We start from the raw sequence: 26,894 nt of genomic DNA, 5'->3' as shown, positions 1-26,894 counted from the left end.
TGCACCGGGGCCTGGGTGCACCAGAGCGCTTCAAAGGAGCGGAGAGTGGCCAGTAGGACGCTGGCCCGATCCTTGGCTTGGCTCTGACGAGAACTGGAGGTGCCTGGCTGCAGTATTGTTCTGCTCTCACCTGCGAGCTTGGAGCAGGCCTGACAGGGCTAACAGCAGCTAACTGCAGTAGGGGTGGGGGAGCACAGTGACTCCTGGTGCTAGGGCTGGGCACAGAACGGAGCTATTAGTCTGAGGGGCTGGCCCCGTTCAGTGACCTCTGGCCCGGGGGAGCACTGCTGTGCCCACGGGGATGGGGCATTGCTGTACCTGGCACTCCAGTGACTAGCACCCCCCCAGTAGCTGCAGGGAGGGGGAGGAGCACTTGCCCTGCACAGCGTCGCTCTCCCTGGGGGGCCCTGGCTGAGCTGGATTCCTGCTGGGCATTTCCACGGATCCAGACCCAGATGTAGGGAGCAGAGGCTGGGACGGGGAGGCTCCTGCATCTCTCCCCCTGGGCTTTGCTCTGAGCTTTCCTTGGTTCAAGAAAGCAGCCCCATAACCTGCCCCACTCCCCATCCCCCCAGGCCTGGCTCTGGATCTGTCTCACCCCTGCTGCCCCTAGGTAGCAGCAGGCACGCTCCGGCTCCACCACCCACAGTAGGACACTGCCCCCTGCTGGCAAAGGGGCCGGTTTCACTGCCAGCGCACACAGGGTCCCTAGGCAGGGAAAACCCCTTCTCCCGCTGCACAAGCAAACCCAAGGCTGTGGGTGTTGCACTCTGTCAGTCTGCCTTTATTTGCACATCGTCATGTGTCAGTCAACAAAACGGCTGTAACAAATAAAACACCCGGCAACGCCAGGCCTTTGGGTCACTCCATGCATGTCTGCCCCAGCGTGTGAACTGGAGCGGTCCGGGGGCCGGCTGCTCTCAGCAGGGTTTGACCTTCTTGGAGAGACATAGCACCCGCTGGCCTGTGCCCCAGGACCAACTCACACGGAGCAGCCGCCCTGGTTTCTTTTTGTTTTTTGTACAAACAGAATAAAAAGACGTAGTGTGTGTCATCAACTGGTCAGCAACAAAAATGGTAGAAAGACTCCAAAGATCTTTACCTGGTTGTACGAGAGCAGCAAAGTGCAGGGGGAGGAGGCGTGCACGAGCGAGTGCCATTGCAGACAGCGGCCGGGGTGCAGAACACGCTCTATGGCCGTGTTCCAGTGCTCTAGAGCGCATGGGTCACTTCATGGCTTTTGCTAAGCGAGCAAACAAGCGGGAAATCTAGCTGCTAGCGTCACCAACCGGCCCCGCGGAAGGCCAGGCTGCCCCACCCAGGTTCTCTTGGCACAACCGCGTCTCCCCCAAGGGGAAGCTGCGGTGGAGTTTATAGGGGAGGTGGGTTGGCAGACCCAATACGTGCCTCACTGCCCAGGCCTGGGCTGAGATGGCGTCTCTAGGTAGGCCCGTATCACCCCCAGGGGCTGACATCCTGTCCATGGGGGGCAGGAGAGATTGCAGCAGCTGGGTCCAGGGTCACTGGGGCAGGGGGTTCTGCGTGGCCTCTACTTTCTGCTTGGTGCGCAGGGCAGGGGAGTTGTTACTGCACCAGCGCTCGGCTCAGCGTGATTCCAGGAGGAAGACGTGGGCCCTGCCCGTGGGGCTCCCAGGCTAGATGGTGCTCAGCCCCAGGCAGTCCTCGGAGCGGCGCGGGCAGGGGAGGTGCAGCGGGAGGGGAAGGAGCAGACGCTCCAGCCGGAAGCTGGGTTCTGACAGTTCTGGGTTGTTTGGCCCCTTTGGTCCGGCAGTGCTTGTTCCCCTCCCAGCACCGGGCAGGAGGTGCCAGCGCTTGAGGCATTAACCCCTTCCTTCCCCCGCAGCCGGTGGCTATTCGCCTTTTGCCTCCTCCAGGATCTGGGGCAGGTTCTGGTCCTTGTGTGGGACCAGGGGCTTGCTGGGGCCGTGGTAGTCCTGGACAGCCTTGGGCTCGTTCGTGTGGTACGAGCCCTTGTAGCGGTGGTGGTGGAGGTACAGCAACAGCAGCAGCCCGGCCAGGAGCAGCAGCAAGAAGGTCACAACTACTGGGAAGGAGGAAAACAGCCATGAGTGCGCACTGAGCTCTCTCTCCTGCTGCCGCCTGACGGGGCACCCGAGACAGGCTGGGCCCTGGAGCCCACCTCCCCACTCGCGCGCAGCTGGGCCCGCGACCTCCCCCCAGCTCAGCTATGGGCCCAGCCCAGTGCAGCCAGAACCAAGTCCTCCTCTCAGCTGCCCAGCTCCCCCAAGCCACCCCTGCAGGCAGCCCCTTGGCATGAGAGCGGGTGCACTCGGCGGCCCAGCCACTGCCCCTGCTGCAGCTGATCTAACGCGCGGCCAAGTCACTTACAGCCGGTGATGATCCCGATCCAGCCATCATCGTGCACGTGGGGGAACTCTGCAAGAGACACATGGCCAGGGGGTCAGCTGGGGGGCCGGGGCCAGGGCCGGGGGGTCAGCCAGGGGGGCAGGGGCAGGGCCAGGGCCACAGGATCAGCCTCAGGGGAGCGGGCAGATGGGGCAGGGACAGGCTCTTCAAGTGTCGCTGCCATTGCTAGGCTGATATGTGGTGCACGGCCCAGGCCCTCCCACATGTGCCCAGCGGGAGGTGGTGGGGCCAGGATGCTGCAGCCTGGACCTGCCCCCGGCCCTCCCCCTGCCGTGCTGCTGGATGGGGCTGGTGACGGGCTGCCCGGCAAGAACAGCTCCCTCCAGTGCTGCAGGGCAGAACCCAGGAGTCCTGGCTCCCCACCCCCTGCTCGAACCAACTAAGACCCCGCTCCTCTCTCAGAGCTGGGACTAGAACCCAGGAGTCCTGGCTCCCTCTAACCCACTCAAACCCCCTCCTCTCCCAGAGCAGGGGCTAGAACCCAGTGCAGATGGGCAGGGTTGGCACGAGCCCTCCCTACCTGTGCCCATGTACCAGGGGTCCATTTCGGGGGGGATGTCCAGGATGCTGAGGGGCATGGAGCCGCAGTTGGACTCCACCAGCTCCCCCTTGATGTTGTAGGTCACCAGCCTGCCGCTGGGGCGGAAGATGGCTTTGAGGGGCAGGATGCTGTTGAACTTCACCCCCGACAGGCAGCCCGAGAAGCCGGGCGTGTTGTACTTCTGGATCTCGGGGTCAATCACGCCTGTCTCTGCAGAAGCACGGACAGGAGGGGGTTAACTGGGGCAGAGCTGGGCGGGGCCAGGTCTCCCCCAGTGGGGACGGGGAGCAGGCTACCCTGGCCCCGTGAGGCTGGTTAGGGGTTTCAGTTTCCACGAGCCGGGGCGGGTGAATGGTTCCCAGTCTGTCCATGGTAGCCACAGCCAGGGGCCCTGAGCTGCCAAGGAGCAGGGCAGTTCCCAACAGGGGAGCAGAGGGGGCAGGGGAGCGGGCAGTTCCCCAGGGCCCAGCTTACCCATCACGCGCCCCAGGTACAGGTTCTTGGGCGAGTCCAGCTTCCTGTCCACGAACAAGGAGAACTGCTGTTCCGTGACAGGGAAATAGTCCACCTGGGGTGAGAGTGAGAGGCCTGGTCAGCCCCCCCCGAGCCTGCTGCCCCCAACACCCGTTCAGCCACTGACCTGGCAGCTTCACTGCGTCAGCTCAACACATCCTCGCGGGAGCCAATCTGGGGTCCGGCCACTCAGCGCCAGCCAGAAAGTCTCATGTCCCCCCTGTCCCCGACCACGGCAACCCTGCCTGGCACCCACCTCCCCACTGCCTCCGCGGCCCTGGAGCGGATCCCTGCAAGGCAGGCCTGGCCCCAGGCCACGGCCCCGCCCGGCGGTACCTGGGTGTAGAGTGTGCGGTTGACGCGGGTGATGTTGATACGATGGGGTCTCCCGTCCGTCACGGGCGTGGTGGTCAGTGGAAAGACGTAGGGGCTGGTGCCCAGCTGGTAGCGCAGCTGCAGGCTCCCTGCCAAGGCAAGGCCCAGAGCGATGAGCAAGAGCCAGCTGGGAACGACCCAGAACCCAGTGTGAGGAGGGGCCGGCTGCATGGTTAGACCCCCCCAGTAAGGCATCGGGGCCTGAGGATCCCTGACAGGGAGGGGGCATCAGCTCTGGGGCAAGACTCCGGGAAGGTGGGGCGGGGCGACACCAGTCTGAGGTTGTGGGGGGAAGTGGCCCTGGCTCCGGCCCCAGGCAGGCAGGATGGGGGGGGGCCTGGCTCCAGCCCCAGGCGGGCAGGGTGTGTGGGGGGGCCAGGCTCCGGCCTGAAGTCCCCGGGCTCTCACCGTCCTCCCGGATGAGCACGGCCAGGTAGTCCCTGCGGAAGGAGCTGACATAGAGCAGGACAGCGGGCGCGGTGCCAGTGCGGAAGCTGAAGCTGAGCTCCTCGCTGGTCAGGTTGTAGCCCGGCAGTGGCTGGCTCACGATGCTGGCGAACTCGCGGGCGGCCGAGAGCTCGGCTGGCAGGATGTTGTAGCGAACCCAGGTGCCCGGTTCGAAGTAGGCGCCGATGTCTGCATGGGGGCCACGGAGGGAGTGAGGGGGCCTGGTCTGAGGTGGGGAGCAGCTACGTGCCCAACTCCCCCCTTGTGCCCCAGCATCCTTGGATACAGGATCCCTCTGGGGCCCCCCCACACCCCCAGGAATCACCCCAGGGAGCACAGCCTGCCCCACTGCTGGCCCTCTGGGCCTGTGATACAGGAACCTCGATACAGCTCCACTCACCCTGGCCTCTGGGCAGGTAGCTCTGACCCCACACGCGCCACCCCTTACCCCGGCCTCTGGGCAGGCGGCCGTGACCCCGGGCGGCCCGGCGCAGCTGCACTCACCGCGGTTGCAGAAGGGCCCGTCGAAGGCGGAGAGGCTGCAGTTGCAAGTGTAGTGGCTGTAGCGCTCCACGCAGAGCCCGCTGTTCTGGCAGGGCACCCGCGGGTCCTGGCAGTAGCCGGTGCAGTTCACCCGCACGCCCGCCGTCTCGTTGGCCTGGCCCTCCAGGTTCAGCGTCCGCCCGTTCATGCGCAGTGCCCGCAGGCAGCCCAGGAAGGGGTGCAGCCGGTGCTCAGCCGAGCCTGGCCCACAGGACAGAGCGCGTCAGGCCTGGGATGAGCCAGCGGCACGGCTGCCCCCACCGTGGGCCCTGCGCTGCTAGGCTGCGTTGGACAGTCGACCCCGAGGTCACAGGTTCAGTGACCCCGAGGGAGGATCGGCAGAGCCCCAAAGCACCGACTCCCCCAGGGAAATTGACCTTCACCCTTTGCTAGCATCCCTGCTCAGGGCTCAGAACCAGGGAACACCCCAGCTCCCAGGGGAGGCCCCGATTCTCACGTGATGGGGAAACTGAGGCACAGAGAGACGAAGGGATGTGCCCAACATCACAGAGGGAGTCAGTAACAGAGTTAGGCAGAGACCCCAGGAATCGTGGCTCCCAACCCCCCGCTCTCACCACTAGCCAGTGCTGCACTGAGACTGAAGAAGTGGTTTGAGCATTGGCCTGCTAAACCCAGGGTTGTGAGTTCAATCCTTGAGGGGGCCATTTAGGGATCTGGGGCAAAAATTGGGGATTGGTCCTGCTTTGAGCAGGGGGTTGGACTAGATGCCTCCTGAGGGCCCTTCCAACCCTGAGATTCTAAGTGCTGAAGGGAATGTGGGCTCTGGGGCTGGCTTGTGTTTCTGTCTGTCCCGTTGTAACGTTTGAACGCCACATCTGAGCAGGTCCCAACGCCCAGGGAACATTTTCCATTGGAATGGTCAGAACTGGGGGATTCTGGGAAAAGGGGGCCTCAGGGGGATGCATGGAGCCCCTGCCAGCTGCCTAGCACAGCCACAGGGTCACACACCTTGCAGCTCTCTGGGGATCAAATCAAACAAAACCACAAACAGCTGGGTGCCACGCGGTTAACCCCTAATAATCCCCTGGCCCCAGGGCGGTGCTCGGCCAGGAGGGGAGGCCCGGCCCGGCCCGCCCCAGCCCATTGCTCACTGCCTACTGAGAGTCGCTCCATGCGGGGGCACCAGCCTGTGCTTGTTGCTTCCAAGCCAGAGGGGAGCAAGGTACTTTGGGGAGAGAAAAAGGAGATACCCAGAGGCCCTGACATGGGGGGGAAAGGGGGACCTTGCTGCAGAGGGGTGTGGAAAGGGGGTACAGAACCTAGGGGGGGAATGAAGGGAGGTCCATGGGGACTCATGGGGGGATGTTAGGAGCCCAGGGTGTGCAGAAAGCTGGGTGGGTAATTCTTGTCTGAAAAGCCCAGTGACTCTGGTTCCCCTCTGGCGATGCACCACTCCCCCAGGTCACCATCTCCCCGCGCCAGGGGCCAAGCGGGGGACTGGGCTGGGCTGCTGCTCTCAGACAGACCCGGCAATGACTGAGGGAAGTTGCTAGAGCTCCAGGGAGATGAGGCTGAGGGATCGGATGGGGTGAGGGGCTCTGCTGGGCGGTGGGGGAACCCAAGAGCTCCTCTCGCAGCTGCAGGCTCCCCCTTGCAAAAAGGGGGTCAAGGGCCTGGCACACTAATGGGGCCCTAGCCTGGGGCTGGTTACAGATCTGAGCAGAGCACTCTTTAACACCAGGACACCCCCACCCGTTGGCTAAGGAGCAATGCAGACAGGGCAGCCCAGGGAGGCCCTTAGCCTGGCGCTAAACCCGCCATGCCAGCTGCAGGACTCCTGGATTCAGGGCAGCCCTGGTCTCTAAGGGGAGGAGTTGGAGCATCCCATATTTGCAGTTGGGCTGGGGAAGGGGCCCCAAACTCTGCCCTTCGCTCACCCACGTAGAGGGGCCTGTCGAACTCCAGCCGGACGTAGCTCTGGGGTGGGGCCAGCCGCACCACCCAGGGCAGCTTGTCCACTCGCAGCCGTGCCAGCTTCACGTTGATCTCGGCCTTCACCTGGTGCCACTCGTCATCGCTGAAGGGGACGGGGGATCTCACCGTCAGGTTCTCGTCCCCATTCCCAATGTCGTACGCGAACACCACGTCTCTGGTGGCTGGGGAAGCAGGGGAGGTCAGCTCTCGGGGGGCTCCCGGCCCCCGGAGTCCTGCCCAAAGCCCCTGCAATCACAGCCCTGGCCCCCACTTGTCACCCTGCGACGGCTCTGCTGGTTCCCCGCAATCCCGACCCGCAGCCCCTGCAATCCCAGCCTCGCCACCACCCCATCACCCTGCGAGGGCTCTGCCAGTGCCCCTCAATCCCGCAGCCCCTGCAATCCCAGCCCCGGACCCCACCCGGTCACCCTCTGACAGTCCTGCCGGTGCCCCTCAATCCCGACCCGCAGCCCCCCTGCAATCCCAGCCCTGGACCCCACCCGGTCACCCTCTGACAGTCCTGCTGGTGCCCCTCAATCCCGACCCGCAGCCCCCTCACTACTCCAGCCAAGTTCTGGAAGATCCCATCTGCGACTCCCCAGCCCCGCGCCCAGCCCCACGCCCAGCCCCTACTGTTGAGCTCGATGCGGATGTAGTTCCTGCAGCCCCAGTTCTCCAGGAAGACCCCGGACAGGGCGGTGGTTCGGAAGTAGAAGGAAATGTCCAGGCTGTGGTTGGCCAGGAAGGGGGGGAAGAGGAGGGAGGCGCCTTTGTTGAAGGAGACGCTGTTCCAGGTGTTCCCTGAAAGAGACCAGGGCAGGGTGAGACCCGGGCCCCGCACAGCCAGCAAGGGGGTGACCCGGGCCCAGCCCCTCTTCCGCAGGACAGAGGCCCCAGCCGTGCCCCCGCCCCCCCCGCCCCGCCGGGCACTCACAGTCCCCATGGCAGCGCAGTGGCCCCAGCAGGAACTGGGCCTCGGACTGGGAGCGGTTGGTGTCTCCCACCACGACCTGGGTGACGGGCAGGTGGTCCACGAAGTTCAGCAGCCCCTTGTCCGTCCTCCTGCAGCCGGAGCCGGAGCCGGGGGCGAAGGAGCAGGGATCAGAGAGGGACAGGAGCCCCTCCCCGCTCCACACCCCTGCCCCCCTTTGCCACCTCCAGCTCGCTGCCCCCCCATCCTGCCCCCCACTGCCCCCCGGCTCCACACCCCTGCCCCCCTTTGCCACCCCCAGCCGGCTGCATCCCACTGCCCCGCCCCCACAGCCCCCTCCTCTCTGCCCCCCACTGCTTCCCTGCTCCATGCCCCCTGCCCCCTTGCCCACCCCCAGCTCGCTGCCCCCCGTCCTGCCCCCCGCTGCCCCCCGGCTCCACGCCCCTGCCCCCCTTTGCCACCTCCAGCTCGCTGCCCCCCATCCCGCCCTCCACTGCCCCCCGGCTCCACGGCCCTGCCCCCCTTTGCCACCCCCAGCCGGCTGCATCCCACTGCCCCGCCCCCACAGCCCCCTCCTCTCTGCCCCCCACTGCTTCCCTGCTCCATGCCCCCTGCCCCCTTGCCCACCCCCAGCTCGCTGCCCCCCGTCCTGCCCCCCGCTGCCCCCCCGGCTCCACGCCCCTGCCCCCCTTTGCCACCTCCAGCTCGCTGCCCCCCATCCCACCCTCCACTGCCCCCCGGCTCCACGGCCCTGCCCCCCTTTGCCACCCCCAGCCAGCTGCATCCCACTGCCCCGCCTCCACAGCCCCCTCCTCTCTGCCCCCCACTGCTTCCCTGCTCCATGCCCCCTGCCCCCCTTGCCCACCCCCAGCTCGCTGCCCCCCGTCCTGCTCCCCACTGCCCCCCGGCTCCACGCCCCTGCCCCCCTTTGCCACCCCCAGCCAGCTCCATCCCGCTGCCCTGCCCCCCACTGCCCCTTCCTCTCTGCCCCCCACTGCTTCCCCTGCCCCCCTTGCCCACCCCCAGCTCGATGCCCCCCGTCCTGCTCCCCACTGCCCCCCGGCTCCACGCCCCTGCCCCCCCTTTGCCACCTCCAGCTCGCTGCCCCCCGTCCCGCCCTCCACTGCCCCCTGGCTCCACGGCCCTGCCCCCCTTTGCCACCCCCAGCCAGCTGCATCCCACTGCCCCGCCTCCACAGCCCCCTCCTCTCTGCCCCCCCCTGCTTCCCCTGCTCCATGCCCCCCTTGCCCACCCCCAGCTCGCTGCCCCCCCGTCCTGCTCCCCACTGCCCCCCGGCTCCACGCCCCTGCCCCCCTTTGCCACCACCAGCTGGCTCCATCCCACTGCCTCACCCCCCACTGCCCCCTCCTCTCTGCCCCCCACTGCTTCCCCTGCTCCATGCCCCCTGCCCCTCTTGCCCACCCCCAGCTCGCTGGCCTCCCATCCCACTCCCCACTGCCCCCCCATTCCACGCTCCTGACCCCCTTTGCCACCGCCAGCCGGCTGCATCCCACTGCCGCTGCCTCTCTGCCCCCCTCTGCTTCCCCTGCTCCATGCCCCCTGCCCCCCTTGCCAACCCCCCTGCTCACTGACCCCCCTGCTCCATAACCCTTGCCCCCCTTCGCCACCCCCAGCTGGCTGCCTCCCATTGCCCCGCCTCTCCGCCCCCCCATTGCCCACCCCCAACTGCTCCCCCGGCTCCATGCCCCCCTTGCCCCACCCCCAGCTGGCTGCCTCCCACTACCCCAGCCTGCTCCGCCCCCACTCAGTTGCCCCCCACTACTGCTGCCTACTCACCCCCCACCCCGCTGGCCACCCTGCACTGCCCCACTCCACCAACTCCCCCACACCCTGCGGTGCCCCATCACCTCAGACACCCCCTCCCCAGGCACCCCACTACCGCCCTGTACTGCTCCCACATGTGCCTCAGAGACAGCCCATGCTCCAGCCCCCCCGGGACTCACCACTGGGCATGGTCGGCATCACAGTTGCAGAAGTACTTGGGGTCGGCGCAGTTCTTTTCCAGGCCGCAGGCGCAGTGCTGGACGCCCGGCGGGGAGCCCCCCCCAGTAGTAATGGCGCTGGTCGTGGCGGCCCATCCAGAAGCTGAAGGGCAGCCCGGCTGGAGGAGGGGACAGAGCCGTGGGTGAGGCAGGGGGAGCAGCCTGCCGGTGGGGGGATGGCTGAGCTGCGCTAAGGGGCTGGGGGAGCGAGCCCCGCCCTGGGGGAGCATCAACCTGTGCAACCGGACAGAGAGCGGCCCAGGGGGCCAGGCTGCACTGGCCCAGGCAGGAGGTGTGGAGTGGGTGGGCAGGGACCATGAGATTCACCCCATGATCCTCCCCTCCCCACTGCTGGGGCAGGCCAGTGCCCCCCCAGCACCCCGCACTCCCAGGGGCAGGGCAGCACCCCCCCATTACCTCTCATTGCCAGGGATGGGGCAACATCCCCCCACTCCCCTCTGCCAGGAGCAGGGCAACACGCCCCCATTACTCCCCACACCCAGAGGTGGGGCAGAGCCCCCCCAGCCCCCACTGCCAGGGGTGGGGCAGCGCCCCCCATTTCCCTCCCCGCCAGGGGCAGGGCCGTGCCCCGAGGCACTCACAGGGCGTGTTGAGCAGGCGGGAGCTGTAGCAGGAGAATTCCAGGTGCTGCTCGCAGTACTCGGAGCCATTGGCCAGGGCCTCCACCTCTGCCCACGAGGCGTTCCAGTACTCCACCACGCCCAGGAAGGGCCGGTCCAGACTGGAGCCCCTCACCCGCGTGGCGTAGTGCCGGTTGTGCCGGACGATGGTCCAGGCCCGATCCTCTGGGGACAACGCGCAGGGAGAAAGGATGGAGTCAGCGAGGAAACAGCCTGGGAGCCCCTGGCCCCTCCACCCCAGCCCCTCCCTCTGGCTCTCTCCTGCATCACTCGGGGGCAGGGGGAAATGGGGGCACCATGACAAGGTCCAACCCCCTTTCTTACCAATCGGCCTCAGCCCTGGCCGCCCTGAGGACCCCTCTGCAGGCAGGGGGCAGTCACTCTCGGGCCCGGTTCTGGAATGGACACCGTCACCGGCCCTCCAGGAACTGGGCTGAGACCCCACCACACAGGTGCTGCATGTGGTCTCCACTGCCTGGGGCTGGGTCAGAGCTGGCACCCCCTAGAGGGGAAAGGCCCCATGCCCCAGTCCCTGCCCCCTGAGCCAGCCAGGTCCTGGCCCTGGAGCTGGATGGGAGCCAGCACCCCCTAAAGGGGACAGGCCACGTATCCCATTCCCTGTCCCCCTGAGCCAGCCAGGCCCCCACCCTGGGGCTGGGTCAGAGCCAGCACCCCCTAGAGGGGAAAGGCCCCATTTCCCAGGCCTTGCCAGATTCTTTGGCATCTCTCCTTCCCCACCCGGCTACCTCGGATGTCGCAGTAGACGGTGAAGGGTTTGAGGGGCCCACTGCCGTCAGGGTCGATGGTGAAGTTCCCAGACGTTTTTCCACTGAGCCGATAGGCGTCACACGACTCTTTGTAAAGGGCTGGAACAAGCAAAGCAGGAGGCTGGGATGAGCTGGGGCCGGGAACCCTCCCTCAGCCCTCCCGTCCCCCTGGCTGGGCCGGAGCTCACATTTGTGGCAGGTCTCTCCCTTGTATCCCGTCAGGTCGCAGACGCACGTGAAGTCATCCCAGGACTGCAGGCAGCGGCCGCCGTGCTCACACAGGTTGGGGGTGCACCTGGTGGGGACAGATGCAGCTGAGGATGGCCGGGTGCATGGACACTGGGGAGAACAGGGTGTGCAGCTATCCGGCCATGGCTCCAGCCATCAGCAGAGCTGCCCAGGCAAACCCGCCCTCTGTCCCAGCAGAGCCAGACTCTGCCTCAAACCTGATGGCTCTGCCCCAAGGGCAAATTGTGCTTAGAGCTGTTATTCATGGCCGCCCTGCATGGATGGTGGCTGAGATCGAGGCTCCCCATCGGGCTGGGCACTGCGTAGACGGAGTCCTGCCCCAACCAGCTCACTCTGAACAAAGCAGAAAGGGGGTGGCTGAAAGCTGGCGGCAGGGCAGAGGCTCGAACTCTGCTCCCGTCAGACCCAGCCCTAGGCATTGAGGACAAGCCCATGCCCCTCCCCCATGGTTTGCTCTGGGGCAGCCGTGGCTGGAAGTGGGGCAAACCCCCAGCGCAGACGCAGCCCAGCTGTTGGCGTAGGTCAGGCAGCCGTGTGTCCAGCTGGCCGGCAAGCGCGTACCTGTCGGTGATGCTGCACATGTTGAAGAACACGTTGGAGTATTTCCCCAGCCGCTCCTGCCTCAGCAGGTCCAGCTCCACGGGCTGGGCATCAACGCTGATGGTCTGCAGGCAGCCGTGGAAGGCCGTTTGGTTCGACAGGCAGCCGGTGATGGCGGCAGGTTTGGGGCAGCCTGGAACACACACGGGGGCGGGGTGGGGTGAGTGCTGCCTGCCACCTGCCCCCCCAGCTGCCCCTCCCCGGCCTGGGCTGCCCACCTCCAAAGAAGTACTGGGTCCCGGTGCGCAGCTGGAAGGGGTGGGCCACCCGGAACTCAGCCCCGTCGTTGTCATCGATGGTGATCACGGCCGAGCCGTCCCGCGCCACCAGCTCCACCATGTGCCAGAAGCCGTCATTCAGCCGGTACCCTGGACGGGGGGAGAGGGGGTGCGCGTGGGCCCATGGGCTGCTGGTTCCCATCACCTCCTGCACCCCCTTGGCGGGACGATTCAACGCCGGGGCCTGAGACCCCCAGCAAGTGGCCATGGGGAGACAGGCCCTGCCATCCCTCCAGCTCCTCCTCCCCCAGCCCCCACTTTGGTCGAGAGAAGGGGAAGGGGGGACGGGATCCCAGCCTGTAAGTGCCGAGATGGGAACTGATATCTGGGAACAGGCTCTTCAGTCTAGCAGAGCACGGTCCGACATGGGGCAATGGCTGGAAGTGGAGGCTAGACAAACTTAAGGGTGTACAATGTTAACGTGGGAGTAATTAACCATTGGAACAAGGCACCGGGGTCATGGCAGATTCTCTAGCACTGGCCATTTCTAATCCAAGCCTGGCAGTTTTCCTTCACGCTCTGCTCTGGGAGCTAATGGAGGGGGGGTCCCAGGGGCTGCACTGGACAGCAGGTCAGACCAGCCCGGGAAGCTAAGAACCTGCAGCGAACTCCAGCTTCTTGCGGCCGGGCTGGGCAATGGAGACGTTGACCTGGCCGTTGCTCAGCACCATCTCCAGGGAGCCCAGGTGCTCGGCGAAGCTGGTGTAGAGCAGCAGCCCCACCGTGTCCCAGGAGCGGAACTTGAAGCTGACAGACAGGCGGTTCCGGCGCGGGATGCCTGGCACCTGCAGGTAGTTGTTGATGCCAGCGAAGGTGATGGGCATGTAGGGCTGGTCCTGGCAGTAGTGGCTGACGTGGCCCTGAGAATAACCACACGAGAGCTGGTGAGCGCCCAGCCCCCTGGCACTGCTGCTTCCCCTCTTGCTGCCCGGGGCGGGAGTGGGACAGTTACAGCCCAGACCCATTCACGTGGGCCCTGCCCTGGGGCTCTCAGAGATCATGGCTGGGCCTGGAGCCTCATTAGCCTGAGCCAGTCAGGGCTGGCCGCTAATGCCCCCGGCTGGGTCTCTCCATCCCAGAGCCATAGCCAGGGAGCTGCACTTGTGGGGTGGGGGGCGGAGGCGGTGTTGTGGCAGAGGCTCCCCTGGCTGATGGATGGGAGGTGATGCTCCCAGGGCAGCCCTGGCCTGAGCAGGCTGCTGCCAGCTCCAGGCCGGGTGCAGAGAGGAACCCTTCGAACCTCCCGCTGAGGGGCTGGTGCTGCCCCATGATACTGGGTCGTGCATGGGGTTGCCAGGGTGACAGCATCAACTCCCACACAACTGGAAAGCCCGTGGCCCAGGGCAGGCTCCGAGGGGTCCAAGGCCAGGGCACTGGGGGGTCCGGCAGGAGACCTCCCTAGGGGGCACTGCTGCCCCTTGGCCCGTCTTGGATATGGGGCATCAGGAGGATTGTGGAGAATCCTGTAAACACCCAGCTGAGCAGGCAGCAAATGACCTGCAGCTACATTGGGCTGGTTCCCAAGAGCCACTCGGCCACTGGGGTAGGGCTGGAGCCTCTGGCTGCCCTCTGGTCTCCATCATACAGGAGGAACAGGGGTGACAGAGCAGGAATTGGGGCACATCCCTATGGCTGGGCTGCCTGGCAGGACCCTCCCGCCAGGGCCGCTGGGGAGCATTTCAGTCTGGGGCCCATCTCCTGAGTGTAGCCAATGATTTTAGTTAATTATTCATTTATTGTGTGGTTATGATTAATACCATGTCATGTTGCATATAATCGTGTTAAAGAGAGTGAAGTTGTAGGATGATAAAAGTATAAGACTGATCAGTATTTAGAAGGACTAATCATGTATTATATAGCTAAGTAAGAAGGGCTGAAATGCAAGATCTTTAGGTTGAGGCCTGCAAGATTTTAGCTTAGTTATTTTAGGCCTTGGAGCTAAGAAATGCTGACATAAGTAAGTGAGCAAAGAACAACCGGATGCCCTAAGATTATGGGCAAAGAGATACCAAGGGGTACTGTTGCAAAAAATTAGCTGGAAGATTAATTTTAAATCACAAAAATGCAGTGTGACAAAGTGGGACTGTTCTTAATGTTTCCTCTGAATACTGTAGGGGTGCCTCAGTTTCCCCTAGGCATTTCTTAAGTCTCTAGGTGGTGGGATAAGGGGATGTAATTGTTGCAGAGCAAAGGGCCAGGGTACATAAATGGCTGACACTCTGTCTCCTGGCAACTGATGGCCTGGGTCCTTCCCCCCTGCAAGGTGAGAGCTAACCGGTTGGAGAACAAAGGAATCTGGTGACCTCCTGGCCTGGAAAGGGACAAAGCCCAGAGGAGGAGGGGCTGGAGGGGGAGGCAGTTTGGGACTGGCTGGGGACATGGAGTGAAGTGCATATGTGGTTATCTGGCTCCCAGCCCCCCAAAATGGACCCAGCTGAGGGGTCCTGTTCTCTGCACCTACAAGCTCTGTGTTAGACCATGTTCCTGTCGTCTAATAAACCTTCTGTTTTACTGGCTGGCTGAGAGTCACGTCTGACTGTGGAGTTGGGGGGCAGGACCCTCTGGCTTCCCCAGGACCCCGCCTGGACGGACTTGCTGTGGGAAGCGCACGGAGGGGCAGAGGATGCTGGATGCTCCGAGGTCAGACCCAGGAAGGGGGAAGCCGGGTGAGCTGTGTGTCCTGCAGACAGGCTGCTCCCAGAGAGGAGACTTCCCCAGAGTCCTGCCTGGCTTCGTAGGGAGCAGCTCCAGGGCATCGCCCGGGGACTCCGTGACATGCAGTGGGGGTACATCTGTCTCTAACATGTGTCTTAATATGTTCTGTTTGCCAGAAGCTGGGAATGGGCGACAGGGGATGGATCACTTGATGAATCCCTGTTCTGTTCACTCCCTCTGGGCACCTAGCAGACAGGAGACTGGGCTAGATGGACCTTTGGTCTGACCCAGTCTGGGCGTTCTTAGTTCTTAACCACAGAATACAGGTTGTGTGTCAGTGCTAATGAGACTAAAGAGAGCCTACACGACCTATGGAAATCGGGGGCCTTAACTGTCTAGGGGACACCAGACTGATAAGGAAAAAGAGGGGTGACACTTACATTCTGCGCATGTCCATGAAGGTATAGGCAGAATCACATTACAAAAGGGGAGTGCCCAGAGTGGGAAAATTGAGCTTCCTCTGGGAGGATCCAGCAGGGACCATCCCTCTACTGATGACCCGTCAGCACCGAACACTGTCTGGGAGGATGTGACTGTGTCTGTAGCTATCACTGGTGCCAGGATAGACCGAGCTGAGCTGCATGACACTCATAACTGTGTTAGTGACTTTAATTACACTGATAAGAGATAGTGGACCTTGTTCCTGTGATTGGCTGTTACTTGCCTCTGGTTTCATGTGTTCCTCTGAGCTCTAGATCCAAACCAGGCAGCGAGAGCTCTGCTGAACTCGAGCCTGTAGCCACCAGAGCCGAACCCATGAACAGCTGCTCTGAGCTTGCACCCGTCGCCTGGTGACAGCAGCCAGTGGCCCCAGGCCCAGGACGACCTCGCGCTATCGATCTGGGCTGGATGAGTGAGGGCTGGAGCAGCCGGTTCCTGGCCCATGGCCAGCTGCAATCCTAGCCCCACAGCTGGGCTCAGGTCACTGAGCTTCATCCTGGCAGCCAGAGATGCCTGCCTCACAGAGTGCCTGGGACAGCATCTGCCAAGGCCAAAGGGACCCCATGTGCACTCCCCAGGGCCCTCCACCCTTTCCCTGGGCTTCCCCACCCCTCCCGGGCTGCCCACGCCCCACACCTCGAAGCGGATGTTGGGCGCTCTCCTGCGGGCCAGGTCGGCGATGTTGACCCAGTTGAAAAAGATGTTCTCCATGCATCCCCGGAAGTTCTGTCGATAGACCAGGCTCTGATTCTTCTGACTTATCACGCCGCCGAAGAACAGCTGTGGGGAGTCAGCGGGATTGGGCTAAGCCCCAGCAGTCTGGGGCACCGCTGCCCCAGTGCGGATGGGACACGCCCCTTACCCGGCAGGGAGAGGAACGATGTGGAGCTTGGCACCAGTGGGGCTGGGCTACATCCTTCTGGCTCCCAGGGACGGGGGTATCCCTCACTAGCCCCCTCCAGCACAGAGCAAAGCCCCACAGGGGGCAGGGAGGGGCCTGGCTGTGATCTGCTGCTGGCTTAGCCCCTGGTCCCAGCTCAGAAGGCATCACACGGGCGCAGCCTGAGGCCACTGGGCCCCGCTGCTGGCGGTTCTCAGCACAGCAATGTGATGAGCCGCTTCCGTCCCCGCAGAGGGCTGGGAGCCCGAGCAGAGCTGCGCTGGGCATTCCCCTCCAACACAGTGTCCAGCCGGGCCGCCCCAAGGAGCAGGCTCCTCGTCCAGCTGGGCAGTGGTGCCCCCGACCGGCCCCGCTGGGACAGGACAGGCTCTACCTCGGTGTCCAGGTCCAGCTGCTGGAAGTCCCCGTTGCAGCGGAAGTGTTTGACCTCCCCGTCCAGGCTCAGGTTGACGTGGTGACCTTGGCGGTCGATGCGCAGCGAGTGCCAATGCTGGTCGTCAAGGAGGCTGCCCACCGTCACCGTCGTGTGCCCCTGACTGGAGTGCAGTGGGCTGCTGCCTGGGGAGGGCAGCCAGTCACCCGACTGACGGGGAGGGGCCCCAGGCCTGCCCTGTGCCGCTCAGGAGTCATCCCAACCCCCTACGAGGTACGGACCGGCCCCAGCCAACCCCCATCCTACAGCCCAACCCCCATGGCCCCAATCCTGCCCCCAGTACGGGCCAGCCCCTGCCGATCCCGATCCCACTGCCCGACCCCCTGGCCCCAATCCTACCCCAGTATGGACCAGCCCCTGCCAACCCCCATCCCACTGCCCACCCCCCATGGTCCCAATCTTACTCTCAGTATGGACCGGCCCCGGCTGACCGCCATCCCACTGCCCAAGGCCCCAGTTCTGCCCCAGTATGTGTCAGCCCCAATCCTACCCCAGTAGGGACTGGCCCCACCCAACCCCCATCCAATGCTCACCCCCCCATAGCCACAATCCTACCCCTAGTACGGGCCAGCCCCAGCCGACACCTCTCCTGCTGCTCAACCCCCAAAGCCCCAGTTCTCCCCAGTATGGACCAGCCCCAGCCAACCCCCATCCCAAGGCCCAAGGCCCCAGTTCTCCCCCAGTACGGACCAGCCCCATCCCACTGCCCACGCCCATGGCCCCAATCCCCCCCCAGTACAGACCAGACCCTGCTGACCCCCATCTTGCCATCCAACCCCCCAACAATGCCCCCCCAGAGTACAGAGCACCTGTCAATCTCTGGCCCCCCATACTGTGGAGCTCTTCCTAACCCCCATCCCCTGTCAAAGCCCCACCATCCCCAGTGCCCCCCCACAGCACTGAGCAGCCCCGCAGCGCCCCAGCCAGGCCCAGGCTCACCTAAGCTGATATGCAGCACGAGCTGGGCCTGTTTCAGCTCCACGGTGACGTAGTCCCCCTGGGAGCCCTCGCCATGCATCAGCAACCCGTCCTGCTCCATCGTCCTGAAGCTGAAGGCGAAGACGTCCTGGACAGTGCGGACAGTTTTGCCGCGGAAGCGGTAGGAGATGGCATCGTCCCCGTCAAAGTACAGCACGTCAGACCCTGGGGGACAAGACCCAACGTAACCTGGGGCACTGACCAAACCTGCCCACACCCCTCTGCCTGGCCCCTACCCTCCCTGCGGAGAGCCAGAGCCAGGGCCCGACCCTGCAGAGAACAGGCTCCTTGGCCACAAGCCATAGGGGCGAGGCTGGTCGTGGGGGGCACTGTGCCAGCCACAGTTCACAGCCCTGGCCCTGCATTCCCACCTAGCACAATCCAGCCCCGGCCTGTCAGGGGAGCAGCTGAGAGGCCTAAGAATCTAAATAAGCTCCAGAGTGGAACAGAGTCCAGACAAACGTGGCCCACGGGGAATCCAGGCAGCTGGCAAGCGTAACGCCAGCCCAAGGACTCAGGAACTAGCCCATTTAACATTCCCTCGAATCGCATGGGCTGACTCAACCCCATTCCCGGGTGTAACAGGAGCCATGCTAATTGCTGAGCAAACCCACTAGCCGCAACCTGCAGCCTGGACTCGGACTGTCTCTCGTTGACTGGAACGGACGACCGAGTTAAGACAAGACTTCCCAGTTGTCTCGGGGGTGCCTGATGTTTGCAAACATCTACCAGGCTTATGGTTTTCTAATTGTTTCAGGTCTGTACTGCAGTTTCATGAGTCGCTGGCCGGGTTATCCAGGTGGTGTCAGACGCTCCATGCAGGCACAAGGTCCTGAGTTTCATGCCATAGTCATTATTTTAACCACTATTTGATTTCCTCCTGTCTGTAGGATTTTTCTTTATGTCGGAGCTGGAGTAACGCCTGGGGATTCTAACCTGCAGCTCCCATGGGTAAAACATTTAACAGTGCTAAGGCGCGTTCCCATGGCTAGACCAATCCACAGGACCAAATCGAAGCAGAGGATATGGTGCGGACATTCGTCTCAGTGATCAGCTGTTGATTAAACAGTTCGTGATCCGTACCGATTGAAGGGCTAGCTCCTGGGCTGTAAGCCGGGAGTCCTGGCCCAAAGATCCAGAACTGCCAGCAAGCAAGGAGTTTTCTGGGTTCCATAACAAGCAGTGGCCCTTTAAGGTCACTGGATGGGCCAGTTACCCTCTTCCAGGCGTCTGGAATAACGGAAAGCAGACACCAGGGGAGAGGAAGATGGGCCAGGGAAGAGTTGGTATCTGAGAGGGAGGTATAGGGAAAACCCAGGCCATTGTTTCTTTCAGGGCCCAGGAGCCTTGGAAAAAGGGTGGGGCAAGGCTTCCCCAGCTGGTTTTGGGGTGATTAGACTGCCCTGGGCAGGGTCAAGGTGGTCAGGTGACTCCAGCCCGGTCAAGGAGAGAGCTGTGGAGGAGAAAGCTCGGCCTGGACCAGCCCCAGGAAGGAAGACTGTGCACCCGCAAACTGAGGGAGAGTCTCCAAGCCAGGGGGCCAGGACTGGGGGCACTGAGCTCCCCAGAAGGGCCGGGAAGCCTAGAAGCGAAAGGGGAACTGATAGATCTGAGTAGATTAGACCCCAAGAGTGGGGAAGATTGTTTAGAAGACACTGGTGACGGTGAATTATTTTGGAGAAACTGAGGTCAGAAGCCTGCAGGCCCACCCTGGGGCATGACGGGGGCCCTGGGATGGCCCCTGTCTACAGCTCCCCAGGGCTGTTTTTGTGTTTTGGTCACCAGATTTGTTTCCAAGTAAAAAAATGAATTGAAACTGTCCAGAGTGGGGCAGGAGAGGAGGGATCGGGGCAGAGCAGGGAGGGGATGGGGAGAGCTGGGACAGGAGCTTTGGGGCAGCCAGGGGGAGGAAGGGGAACAGGTCTCCAGGCTCAGTAGGGAGGGCTTGGGGCAAGACTTGGTGGGGGTCAGAGCTGAATTCCTGGGGAGCCGTATGAGCTCCAAATCACCCGAGACCCAGTGGGCTGAGCGGGGCCTGGGGCCCCAGGGCTCTGTGCCACACAGCGCCCAGCCAAGCCAGGCCCATTGCTCAGCGCCTTAACTCTCTAGGAAACCCCCAAGCCCCCCTCACCGCAGCATCAGGCGGGCCTCCCCCTGCCCTGCCTGCACCAGTGGCTCCCCCGGGCGGCCTGGTGCCAGGAGCCCCGCTCACTCACGGTAGGGGCAGCCGTAGAGGCCCAGACGCAAGCCGATCTTGCCTCGCGGGTTCCAGGCCGTGGGGATGATGCGGATGTAGCGAGCCAGGATGGGGTAGTGCAGGTCGTGGCGCACCACCCCGCTCTCGTTCACGTTCCCAAAGAACGTCTGGCAGAGAAACAGCCCCTGTCAACACAGCCCGTGCAGCGCCCCCAGGCCCCCCTCCCCTGGGGTGACTGTGCCCCCCACCAGCCCCTTCCCACCCGGGGTGACCACGCTCCCCCGGGCCAGCCGAGGCTGGAGCCAGCCTGAGGCCTTTCTCGGCCAGTGGCCTCTCTCTGACCGGGCCCAGCACCAGCCCCTCAGAGGAAGGTGTCAGAACCCCGCAGTGGCGGGGCTGGGATGATCTGCCCCACGCTAGCTCTTGGCCTGGTCTCAGACCAGCTGAGTCAGCGATCAGCCTGGGGCAGGAGGGGTGACGCTCCCTCCCACGTTTGTTACCACAGACTGCGGTAACTCTGGAGGCCCTTGCTAGCCACAGAACTGGCCAGCCTCCCTTCAAGCCTTATTGAGTTCTCGGCCTCACCACCGTCCTGTGGTGTGGAGTTCCACAGGCCAACGGGGGGGAGAGTTTCCCCTTGGATCAGTTTTGAATGTCCCCCTGTCAGCGACTGTCCTCTCGTTCTTGTGTCATGGGACAGAAAAGTCGGCAGGTCCCACTCCCTCCTTTGGACTGGCACGATTTCATAGACTTTTGTCCCAGGCCCGTAGAGCCGTGTACAGACAGGGGTGCTCAGGAGCCAGGCAAGGCATTGATGGGAGCCCCCACAGATGTAGCGGCAGTGGCTCCTTACCCAGTTACTCCCTAGCTGGAAGAAGGGCTTCCAGCTGCTGGGGTGGTCCCCGTACAGCACGATGTAACGTGTCACCCAGTCGTAGGTGTTGTACGTCCCCTGCGTGGCCACTGCGTTGATCTTGTGCTTCTGCATCAGGTCGATCTGGAGCCAGGGCTGCTTGTCACTGGGGTCTGGAGACCAGCCACTGCTGCCTGTGCCAGGGGGCATGGTTAGACCCGGTGCCACCTGCAGCTCTGGCCTTTCTGCTCCCTGCTCAGCTCAGACATGGGGCCAGAGCTGCCCGAGGGCAGCTGGGTAAACGCTCTCCAAGCTGCCTCAGGGCCTCGCACCACCCTACGGGGACCCCAGGGCATCACTGACAAGGGGGATCCCTAGGAACCCTACTAACCTCCCCGCTCTGCCCAGGCCCTGCTCTGGGGTATGTGGGGACCCTCCCTCCTTCGCCAGCACCATGTGCACCCAGGCCACTGCTTTGTCGGGTCTCCAGCGATTGCCCAGTGGCTGGGGCAGGCTCGCTGGGCCCAGCTCTCCCCGGGCCCGGGCAAGCAGGACTCACTGTGCAGCCGGGCGAAGCTGGACGAGTAGAAGATGCTGTAGCGGGAGGAGGCACCGATGGATGAGGAGTAAAGGGGAGCAACCAGCTCATCGTAACACTGCACTGTAGGGAAGAAGCTGCGTTAAAGCCACTTTGCCCAGCCTGGCCCAACTCCAGCCCTGGCCCTTCTACCTCTCCCCAGCTGACAAACGCACTGCCGGAGCCCTGCAGCTGCTGGGACTGTTCCCCTCTGTCTGTCCCCCTGGCTGGGCAGCAATAAGGCATGGTCCTTCCTTGGGACCCCCTCCCCTTCCTCAGCCCTTGGCCTCGGAGTCTGCCACCATGGGGGCAGGGCTGGACCCTTGGACATGAGGGACTCAGTGGGGCCCATTAACTCCTTTGATGCTGGCCACAGGACAGCTTGAGACTGGAACGGCTCACAGTCTCTGCGTCCCCAGCAGCTGTCCGTTGCAGATGAGTAGCTGAGATGCCACCCTGGCGGGGAGAGGTAACCTGATGGCTCCCCCCAGTGCCCCCTGTGGCCACTCAGTTAGTGCGTGTGCAGGGTCAGAGCGGAGCTTGTGGGCCAGGTTCCCACCCCCACCCTGTGGGACCTGGGGGCTGAGCCTGTGCGATGCTCCCAACCCATCTAGCCCCCCCAGTTCACCAGCATCCCCAGCCCCTTCAGGTCCTTGTGTCATGCCATGCAAACCCCTTCACCCACCCGTGCAGCACGCACAGGCACACGAGTCCAGCCACAGGCCCCTACAGCTCAGAATGGCCCATTGCAAAGCCCTGGAGATGGAGGCACTCGAGGCCCAAGGGGGCAGGGCATTGGTGGGAATCCGGCCTCACAGGATGTAGTGGGGCAGTTATCCCACTCCGGAGAGAAAAGGGAGGCTGATTGGGGAAGTGCCACAGCTGGGGCCACACCTAATCAGGCCACAGCTGGCCCTGATAAGAAGGGCTAAGGGAGGAGCTGGGTCAGAGTCTCTCTCCAGCCCTGGAGGGAGAAGGACCTGGCTGCCTGGGAACAGAGGGTACCTGATGCAGAGCAGGGCTGCGGAAGGGCAAGAGGAGCTGGGAGGCTCCAGCCTGGCAACTCCCCAGGCTGAGGCCTTGTTTAAGGCCTAAAGAGGTACCGGGGCTAGGCAGAGGCAGCAGGTTCTACCCCCTTACCAGTGATGAGTGGCCATTACACTGCAGTCTGCCCCAGAGAATGGGGGCTAGATGATGACTGGCAGTAGCCATTGAGGCAAGGTGGGTGTAGAGGGTTGGGGGTTCCCCTGGAAGGGGAGACCCAGAGTGAGGGGTACTGCTGGGGCAGAGCCCTGAGGTAAAGGGCATCCGGGTCTGGGAGGGACACGGGGGGCCTGTGGCAGGTGAGACACTGGCCAGCAGGAGGTGCTCTGGAGCCTGGAATTGAGCTAATTCCTGGATGACCAGCAGGAGGCGCCACACCAGTGAGTGATTGATCTGCTATGCCGGGAATCGGGGGTACACCTATGGATTACTCTGCGTTTGTGCATCCCTCCTCCTAGCCCCTGCTGCTACCCCAGAGCCACCAGGGCTGCGATGCCCCAGGGAACGCTGCCCCTTCCATGTTCTCACTATGATTTCCCAGTGAGCTGTAAAGGCTGGCTGTTCCCAGGCACCTGGATCCGGCAGGGGGAGGCTGTGCCAAATGCAGGAGGGGGAAAGCCCAGCTGTGGGGAGCTGTGACACTGGCCATAGTCCCGCAGCTGCCGGAAGGGCAGGATGGTGCCTAACCTGGGGACATTTGGTGCTAGACAGCATAGCCCTTGGGCCCTGACCCAGAGACCTTGACCATTGAGGCCTGCACAACAAATGATCAGGAAGGATCTGCCCCAGGGAGGGCCTTGGGCTCAGCAGGGAAGTCTGCCCCAAACAGGGCTCCGGGTGGCTCAGCTGGGCTGGGCTCCCTGGAGCAGCAGGCTTCCCTCTGTTCTCACTTGCTCTCTCTTTTTCCCTCCCACTGCAGAGAGCTGACGCCCTGCAGCTCAGCGGCTGCCCGCACCAGCCATAGGACCGCCTGCATGGTCTCTCTGGGGAGACACCCTGGGGGGGGTGGAAGCCCCATGTTTCTGCTGTGTCAGTCGGGCACCCAACACACTCCCAGGGCACTAGTGATGCCTGGGATGTTGGGGGTCTGGGTGGGCACAGACAGGGGAGAGTCCAGGGCTGGGCTGGGAGGATGTTCTGCAAATCTCCATTTGGAGGCTCCAGATGGGGCCAGGCAGCCCCTGCCCAGTATCAGATGGGGCAGCCCCAGCAGGCTCCACACACAGGCTGATGCGCTGGCCTCAGACCGGATCCCATGGGGCACCCACCGGGCAAGCCTCTTTCTTCCCCTCTCCTGCATCCCAGCTGATAGCTGCTCAACAGCAGAGCAAGGGGCTATGGGGGGACAGCAGGAGCTGTGCTCACCTCCCCCATTTTTCAGCACTTTGGGGACCCTACTGCATGCTCTTCTCTTGGTGTGGGGAGGGGCCAGGCTGGGCTGGGGCACAGATAGATGGGAGAGCAACTGGGGCAGTTACCCAGGGCCCTGCACAGGTTCAGGGTGATGCCCAGCAGAGATGGAGGCTCCACATTCAGCTCCTGCCCCCCCCCCAACCAAAGGCTGTTTGGGTGAGGGGGAGTCCAGAACCATGGCCCTCACCCCATGGCATGGGGGGTTTCAGTGCTGAAGTCAGAATCTGAATGCAGGATTCCCCACCTCCCCATCCTGTGCTCAGACCCCTCAGCCTCACAGCCAGGGTAACGGAGGGGCAAAGGCCCTTTCACCAAGGCACCTTGCCCTCAGGTACCCAGCCCTTCTCTGTGCCACCACCTTGCCCCAGCTGAGCCCAGGGAGTCAGACAGGCCTAGGGCCCAGCTGAATCTAATCCTCCTGCCCTGGGGGGAGCTAGTGAAGCTGGGATTGGTCACTTCAGCCCAGTGAGGGGCCCAGGGTGCGCATCCCCAGCCAGCCCTGCTGTGTTCTCCAGAGACTCCTTGTGGCACCCATGGCACCCCAACCCCGGGCACCTCTCCCTGGGGACACCTGGCAAGTGACACCCCAGTGCCTCTCGGGCTATGGCAGAGCAGGCCTCCCTATGGGAGGGGGGCTGTGCCCCCACACCCCCAGCTGCAATCCTGGGACCCCCAATCACCTGCAGGATCCCAGGCATCAGCAGAGCCTCTGGGCAGGACTCCGCACAACCCCTGAGGGTGGCGGGGGGCAGGTGGCACTGGCAGCATGGCACAGCCACACAGCTGGGAGGAACCCAAAGGGCTCTGTGTTCCTCCTGCAGCCCCAAGCCAGGACTGGACTGCTGAGGTGCCAGAGCCACACCCGGGGCCAGCCCTGGCCACGTGCTCCGCCGCAGCACCCCGCGGCCTCCTGCAGCCGCCTGGCCAAGGAGCTGAGCAGCTCAGAAAATCCAGCCCATGTGCCAGAGCACAGCGCCAGGCTGCAGGTCGGGAAGACACCAGCCCAGCCCTGGAATACGGCCGCCCTGTCTCCTGGGGGACTGGCCCAGGATCCTGCCCTGGGGGGTATTCCTGAGCGCCCCCCGGCCTCACCCACAGCAAAGGCGTGTTGCTGGAGCCTCTTTCACAGCAGAGGCCCTGGCAGCTGTGCTGTGTCCCCTGCAGCCCCACTCCAGCCAGCATGGCAATGACCTAGCAAGCAGGCTCCACACTCCACCCAGAGGGTCACGGCACCTGGACGCAGCCAGGGCCAAAATCGCTTTCCATGGGCACCCGGGAGGATGACACCAGTGGGGCACCCCCCTGCCCCTCCGCTCCCAGGGATGCTTTTTACAGCAGCAGCAGCTGCTGCTCCAGGGTCCTGTGGAGAAGTAACTTGGGGAGGGGGACAGGGCGCAGGGGTTGTGCGCACACAGCTGCCGGGGGGCAGGTGGGCTGCTGGGGGTTCTGGGCTGGGCAGGGCAGCTCCGCAGGGATGGAGCTGGGGACGAGCCTGTCTCCGGCGGCTGGTCTCAGGACCGCAGTGAGCGCAGGCAGGTGCTGCAATGGGGGCGGGGGGTGCAGCCGCTCTGCGCCCGCCAGGCTGGGCTGGATCCATGGTACAAGAAGCGTGGGACGGAGCCCTGGAGCTTGGGGTCGGGGTTGCTGGGGTCTATTCCTGACCGGGCCGCCACCTGGCCAGGTGACCTTGGGAAAGTCCCTTCCCCTGGCGGTGCCTCAGTTTCCCTGTCTATACCGCGGCGGCGGGGGGGAGCTCACCGGGCGCCGGGGAAGGGCAGGGAAGCCGGGGCTTGCTCGGCGCTGGCAGCGGGGGCCGCTGCGGCGCCTCGTCCCGCATTGCGGAGCCGGGCAGGTCCCGCGGCCGCGCAACTTACGTGGCGGGCAGCGGCGGAGGTCCGGCGGCTGGGCGGCCGCGCAGGCGGCGAGGAGGAGGTAGAGCAAGCGGCTGCCCATGCTGGAGGCGGCGGGGAGCTCGCGGTGCCCGCAGCAGCCCGGGCTCGCCTCCCCCGCGGCAGCCCCCGCCCGACGCGCCGGTCCCGGCTCCCGGCTCCCGGGGCCAGCAGCGGGCTTCGAGCCGCGCCAGGCTCCGCAGGACCCCGGCGCCCCGCCTCTGCTGCAGCCCGGAGCCTGGGCTCGTCCTCCCCGCCCAGCCGCTCCGCCTCTCCGCGGCCGGCTCTGGGCTCTGCGCCTCCCCGCCCCCCGCAGGCCGCTTGCCAGGGACAGAGCGGAGCCCTCGGCTCCTGCCCCTGCCCGACGGGCTGCCCCGGGGCCAAAGCCAGGGATGTCACCCGGCCCGGGGTGGGGCGCCTGCCCGCTGCTCGGGGGGCCGCCTGCTCTACGTGGGGCAGGGCGGGGGTCCTGTTTGCCCCTCCGCAGGCCTGCTGCACTTGCAGTTTACCCCCGGCACCTCCCTCGCTCCAGGGACCAACCCTAGGTCCCGCCCCGCTGTGCTTTTGCCCCCGTCCCTGTCTTGCTCCAGTCAGCAGGGACCAGCCTCCCCCCCATGCCCCACTGTGCTCATCTGGCCCCTGCCTCACTCCAGCTGGGGACCAATCCTCCCCCACACCCCCCATGTCCCACTGTCAGAGGTTCCGGGCAGCCCTCAGTTTGGGGGCTTCTGCTGGAGGCTGAAACCTGCCATTCACCCAGCAAACCTCAGCACTGGCCAGCATGGGGGAAACGGAGGAGAACAATCTCCGATGACATGAGCTGTAGCTCAGGAAAGCTTCTGCTCAAATAAATTTGTTAGTCTCTAAGGTGCCACAAGTCCTCCTTTTCTTTTTCGCAGTCTCTGTTGTCCCACCTAGTGGGTCGGGGACAGGCCAGATCCCTTTCCAAATTAGAGCTTCCCCTCTGGTGTGTCTCACACACAGGTCAACTCCTCCTGTATCAGATAGGGAGTGGGGGGGACCCAGTCCCATCCTCTACACTGAGTTCTAACCCAGGACCCTGTGGATAGCAGCTGTCTGCAACCTCTCCTGTATCAGCAGCCTGACAGCTACAGCTACAACTCCCTGGGCTACTTCCCCATGGCCTCCTCCCAAGCCCTTCTTTATCCCCACCGCAGGACCTTCCTCCTGAAGCCTCAGGGAACAGAAAACTATCCATCC

General features: G+C 64.0%; 1 protein-coding gene across 1 annotated transcript; it reads right to left on the bottom strand.

The window, feature by feature from the left end:
* Nucleotides 1-763: 763 nt before the first annotated feature.
* On the bottom strand, nucleotides 764-25,894 carry CNTNAP1 (contactin associated protein 1). The gene is given in 25 exon segments (XM_043503410.1): nucleotides 764-2,062; nucleotides 2,371-2,418; nucleotides 2,930-3,160; nucleotides 3,425-3,518; nucleotides 3,800-3,927; nucleotides 4,247-4,474; nucleotides 4,790-5,029; nucleotides 6,727-6,945; nucleotides 7,397-7,564; nucleotides 7,698-7,825; nucleotides 9,659-9,759; nucleotides 9,761-9,816; nucleotides 10,300-10,503; nucleotides 11,085-11,204; nucleotides 11,294-11,400; nucleotides 11,916-12,087; nucleotides 12,173-12,322; nucleotides 12,831-13,092; nucleotides 16,025-16,168; nucleotides 16,663-16,847; nucleotides 17,662-17,865; nucleotides 19,917-20,064; nucleotides 20,751-20,944; nucleotides 21,310-21,411; nucleotides 25,659-25,894. Coding segments are annotated over 25 exon segments (3,903 nt in total). The 5' UTR covers nucleotides 25,738-25,894; the 3' UTR covers nucleotides 764-1,871.
* Between the last annotated feature and the right edge of the window lie 1,000 nt (nucleotides 25,895-26,894).

The sequence above is a fragment of the Dermochelys coriacea genome, chromosome 27 (genome assembly GCF_009764565.3).
Source record: "Dermochelys coriacea isolate rDerCor1 chromosome 27, rDerCor1.pri.v4, whole genome shotgun sequence".
Taxonomy (NCBI): domain Eukaryota; kingdom Metazoa; phylum Chordata; order Testudines; family Dermochelyidae; genus Dermochelys; species Dermochelys coriacea.
Note: the sequence above shows the minus strand (reverse complement) of the source record. Positions and strands in the feature narration are given on the sequence as shown.